Genomic DNA, 5,783 nt, shown 5'->3' with positions numbered 1-5,783 from the left:
CGTGCGGAAAGACCTGAAGCCCGTGGGAAGGCCCAAGGCTGGAGCCGTGCGTGGGGGACTGTCTGCCGTGGGAGGGAGCCCGGGCTGGAGCAGGGGCAGAGGGTGAGGAGTCCTCCCCCTGGGGAGGAAGGAGCGGCAGGGACAGCGTGGGATGGACTGACCCCAGCCCCTATTCCCCGTCCCCCTGCCCCGCTCGGGGGGAGGAGGTAGAGAATTTGGGAGTGAATTTGAGCCTGGGAAGAAGGGAGGGGTGGGTGTGTTTTAAGCTTCAGGTTTTATTTCTCATTACCCTACTCTGATTTGATTGGGAATAAATTAAATTGATTTTGCCTGTGACAGCAATTGCTGGGTGATCTCTCCCTGTCCTTATCTCAGCCCATAAGCCCTTTGTTGTATTTTCTCTCCCCTGTCCTGCTGAGGAGGGGAGCAATAGAGCGGCTTGGTGGGCACCTGGAATCCGGGTCAATCCATCACAAGAAAGCTCTCCATAGTCTCAATAAACAACTGTCAATAGCTATGTGAATGAAGATTTTCGAACAGTGTCAGGCTGACAATGAGGGCCAAAACTTAGGTCTTGACAGCCTTTCCCACATAGGTTCAGTCTACTTGGACACAAATTCTGCAATTGTTTTTGTGGTTTGGTTGTTGGGTTTTTGGGGTTTGTTTTTTTTTTGGGGGGGGGCAGCACGGGGGAGGGTGTTTAATGCTGGGGTTTTTAGGACAAAAGACACTTCATTCACACAGACAGCAGCATGTATACCTATACTAGACTGTTCAATTCTGAAGAGGCAGAGATAAGACATAGAAGGCATCTGGATTTCATAGGGATGGGGATTTATGGCATCCACCAAGGTAACTCTGAATTAGAGATATAAGCATCATCTTTTTTATTTTTACTGCTAAAACAGAAACCCTCTCTAATGACCCAATCAAAGCAAACAACACCTGAAAATGTAAAAAGCAAGTCCCCTGAAAACCCACACTCACCAAGACAAAGCATCCTAGGAAAACAAGTGTAACTGCAATATGCCATGGACTTGGATCAGATGACCTCCAAAGGTGTCTTCTAACTTATTGTATCATTTTATAGAAAACAAGGATCAAAGCTGCCATACTAAAACCTGTGCCTAGATGCTCCTCCAGCTGAAGGCAAAGAACTGTGACTGTTGTAGTAATGGCAGTAACATCATCACCACATCCACAAATCTGACATCATTAAAGAAGGCTTTTATTACAGTAGCTAGCCTCCAACTGATTCATTCTCTGAGGTATTTACTTTCCTACTCTAGAAGTGCACAAAGCTTCTCAAGTACGATGTGCAATATTCCGCTCTCTTATCTGGTCAAGAGGAACTATTAGCAATCCTGAAATCCACAGCTCTGTACATGTAGGAGAAAGCAATTTCCATTTTCTCCCTGTTTTGTGACCAAGCGTTTGCAGTGCATTTTATGCCAAGTTAGATGATGAGTATGATGTGAACAGGTCCTTTCTCTAATAAGAATTCAGCCCTCTGAAAACAAACTCTATTAATTATTAATAGCCATGCCTGCATCTTGGTTATAAGAAAACAAACAGAAGGCAGAAAATAGAAGATGAACAGAACATTCCTGCATACCCAAAATTTTATCTTCAGAAACTGAGAAAAAAAAATCCTTTTGTTATTTATGTCACTGAGACTTGTACCATTCATGCATCAAAGGGTTAAAGAACTAAATCTTCCCCAAGAGTTCAAGTCACTGCACATAAATACTGTTGTGACTACAGATTGCAAAAGAACGGAAACACAGTAAATCATCCCATTTTTTCTGAGAAATTCTGGGACTATGTTCTGAATTTCCAGGAACAGAAGATAAACACTGCCAATTCTCACTGCTAGATTTTTATTGAAGAGTTCGAGAATTTGGAAAGGGCTCCTGAAAGCCACTAAAAGGTAGTATTGATTTTTTTCCACAAAGCCAGAGATTGTTTCTAGGAGAATGCATTCAGTGTGACTGGTTTATGTGCTAACTCCTGAGAAAGTGGAAAAAAAAAAAAAAAAAAAAAAAAGAAAACTCTTAAACAAGACCCAAAAGCCTCTGAAAGCAGCAAACATTGCAAATAAAGAGCCCAGTAAGAAAGTCAGAGATCTACACCTTGCTCATCTCTCCAAAAACAGAGAAAGGAAGGGTAGAGGGGGCTTGGCAACACAGCATCCTAAACGATATTCTGTAATGCATATTAACTCATCCAGGTTCTCATTTCTCTTGCTGTCTGCTTTGAATGTAATCCCAAACTCCAACTTTCATTTATTCTAAACACTGAAGTTACAACCTTAGGGACTCTGGAGGAATGTTCTCTATAGCCTTCCATTCATATTAAGTCAGAGAATGTACTGAAAAAAACAGAATAGTTCTTCACACTCTGATCTAGAGCATATTTAGTTTAACCTTCTTTCAGTCCTTTACCAACACAATACTGGCACTGTAGCCAAATTTGAAAGACAAGTTGATGAAAGCTTCTAAGTCAGATTTAGTAAGGGTGGAAAAACAGATGTTTGGGGTTTTTTTAATGTGAACTTCACTTCTGACAGAAGGCACAGTAGCTGTGAATGGGCTTCCTAAGCTAGTCTTTAAACTGGTTACAAGCACTTAGGATAGTTAACACACAGTAAGCTATGACCAAAAATAATTAATTAACAGGGAGTCACTTTCCCACCATCTTAAGTCACCCATGTTGCTTTCACACTTCTAGTCTGTTGACTACCCCAGACTAAAGCAGATTATCTACAGGGCTTGTAAAAGCAAGGGGAAGTACCAAGGAAAATTCACATTTTTACTGCTTAAGAACCACTAAAGACACTATTTTCATGAGAAGGTTTGACATCCAGTAAAGAATTTGCAGCTCAAAAATGACTGCCTACAATGTCAAGCTTCTCTTACACAGCTCTCCCTCAGCTTCGCATCATGACTCAGATAATGCTCTACATGAATTGGAAGTGTAATTTCACAGTGCATCAAAATTATCAAGTCCAGGCACATCTATTCACATATTCTTTTAAAATCATAGATCCAAGTATAGTAACAAATTTTTAGGACACCCAATTTCTCAAAGTCCATTCTATTTTTACAACCTCAAAAGCCGTTATAAAGGAACTGTTATGTTTTTCCTGTTATCACGAAAAGCATTCAGGTACATTCAACTGACAACTCAGCATACACTAACATTAGTCTTAACTCATTTGAAGTTTCCTGTTGGGGAAAAAAGTGTAAGTTGGCATATTACGAAACATGTATAAATCCTATAGGGGTTTGTTGAGGGGTTTTGTTGTTGTTTTTTGGTGGTTTGTGTTTTGCTTTTCTTTCAAATGAGTAGCATGACTGTAGTAATCACTACTAACAATGTTTCTCTTGAGAGAAAGAGCAAAAGGTTTCAATGTCATATGATATTCTGTTTAATCATTTGTGTATCTGCAGGGCCCAAAATCATAACTGAATCCTTAGGGTGGTAAGCACACTATGAAAACAAAGAGGAAAAAAAGGGCAAAAAACAGGTCATGCCCAAAATAATAAATTTGTAGTTCATAAAAAATACAAAGCATGTATTATGCCAACCACAACCGTCCAGGAAAAAAAAAAAAAAAAAAAAAAAAAAAAAAAAAAAAAAAAAAACCACACCACCACCAAAAAAACCCCAAACCAAACCAAAAAACCACTTCTAAGTGCATTTTTGCCTAGTACCTTTGAATTGAGCTGAGGGGGTTTTTTAATATATTCTTTGCAATATGCCATATTGGCTGCTTAGATACAGCATAGTGACTTGACAAACATAGGATCTAACCAAGTGTAAAAATCTCTGCCTTTGTTCCTACAAATACAGCATTTAGCAAACATTGATACTTTCTGGTGCAAAGCACTTCACTGGTATCGTAGCTTGCCATTTACTTTGGAGACAAGTGCCTTCTTCCAAATATGAACTGGCTATTTTGAGGACAGGTATCAAATCTTAATCAGTATATATTAGTGACCCAATTTTTTCAGCAGCATGTCTTGAATACAGGATGGTAGCAGAGGCTCTGTTCCCAAACATTAGCAAAACCCAGAGAATTGCCAGACAGCTATTGGCAGTTTGATGAAAAGTTTGAATGCACAATCAATCACTGGCACACAGCAATATGATGCTACAAGCTGACAGGAACATGCAGTTTCATAACTTACTATCCGATAAGGAAGATGTAAAAAGGAGTCTGGGCAGCCAGCTAAAGCCATTTGTTCCTTCAAATTTTCTTCAAATTACATCTACTGCTTCACAGGACCTGCAGAGTACAAACAAACTGTCAGAAACCATACTGAACACATTTCATCAACTTATTATTGAAAACAGTTGGAGAGGAAGACAGTGAAGAGCACGATGAGGTGACAAGGATTTGCATCAACTTGTAGTAGCAAATCTGTACATTTGTTGTCTGTAGCTTAGAAAACATGTGCAACCTGGTATTTCTCTCAAAAGCCTAACATAAACTATTCTCAGGCTGGATGGCTCCTCCTTTATTTCCACAGTCCAGGCAAAAAAAAAAAAAAAAAGCCTCTCTTCACACCTAGGCTCTAACCATTTGAAGACCGGCTCTCACCAACTGAGGCCATGTTTTCAATTGTGGAAAGAAAACACTGAAACCTGGGAGTTAATTAAGATGACAGCCACTTATCATAGAATCATTTAGGTTGGAAAAGACCCATAAGATCATCGAGATCATTATGCAGCATTAGCCTTCAACACCTAGTTACACAACTTCGTCCCTTCACACTTCCCCATCTGGCTTTTCTCTCATGGCTTTATTCTCATGCAATACATCAAATAGGGCGTCCCACGCAAATCTGCATTCAAGTCTTGCATTTCTTCTTCTGAGTGATTATTAGCAGCAACTTTGCAAGGTGAGTGGTGTTTCTTTTAAGCATCACCTCTGTGATCAGATCAAGCTTGAAAACAAAGCTACTGCAAACATATTTAGAGGTGTGTGCGGCTATGGAGCTAAAAATGCAAGAGAGAAGGCAGCACTAAGCCAATGTCAAGAAAGTGATTTTAACTGCTGCTTCATAACAAAGGCAACAAAACCAAACAAAAGCATTTAAATACATAAAGCACTATTTGCTGGTCCCCGCATTTCTCCCAACCAGTGGAATTCAGCTGGAGACACCCCTGCAGTGTAAAACAAGCAATGCCACCTCCGAGCAGATGAAAGAAGGGTGAGTGGGGGAGAGAGCGCAGACTGCAAAGCAGAGCCAGAACTTTTACTCCTACCACAAGCAAGTTCCTGTCTTGTTCACTGTTAATTATCAATTATGCATTCAAAACAGAAGTCTGAGTTTTAAACAGGCTACCCACTGCTCTCTAGTACACATGAGCTGTCACCAAACCAAAGCTCCCAGCAAGATTTATGGGACAGTTAAGCCATGGACAAGGGTAAGAGACATCTTGGGAAAACTGTTCCTGGAGGAGCTGCAGCCTATGGTCCACATAAACCATGCACTCATTGAGGAAGCTTTATTTTATCTAGTTCCAGGATAAGTTTGGCTGAGGTAGGGTAGCCTCTTCCTCCGTCAGAAAGGCAGCCAAGCTCCTGGGAGCTTCTTTCCAGGAAGGAGTTACTGGGCTTCTGCAGTTTTTCCTGAGGTAGTAACTTTCTGGGGTCAATTCATATAGCCAATTACCCTGGGAGGAAACTGGTTTTGGCAACAGCAAGTTTGAAAATCTATTCAACCCAATATGCATAAATCAAGTTGTTTATTCTAGGTACTTTTTTACCATAG

The 5,783-nt window shown here is 40.4% G+C and overlaps 1 protein-coding gene across 1 annotated transcript in view; it reads right to left on the bottom strand.

The window, feature by feature from the left end:
- Nucleotides 1-4,244, bottom strand: part of GRB10 (growth factor receptor bound protein 10) — a 108,714-nt gene extending 104,470 nt beyond the window's left edge. The window contains exon 1 of the mRNA XM_035894133.1: nt 4,194-4,244. Coding sequence (XP_035750026.1) covers nt 4,194-4,244 — 51 coding nt within the window. The remainder of the gene's footprint in view (nt 1-4,193) is intronic.
- Between the last annotated feature and the right edge of the window lie 1,539 nt (nt 4,245-5,783).

Source organism: Egretta garzetta, unplaced genomic scaffold (assembly GCF_000687185.1).
Source record: "Egretta garzetta isolate BGI_Z169 unplaced genomic scaffold, ASM68718v1 scaffold264, whole genome shotgun sequence".
NCBI lineage: Eukaryota > Metazoa > Chordata > Aves > Pelecaniformes > Ardeidae > Egretta > Egretta garzetta.
The sequence above is the reverse complement of the archived record's forward strand: the minus strand, read 5'-3'. Positions and strand labels throughout refer to the sequence as shown.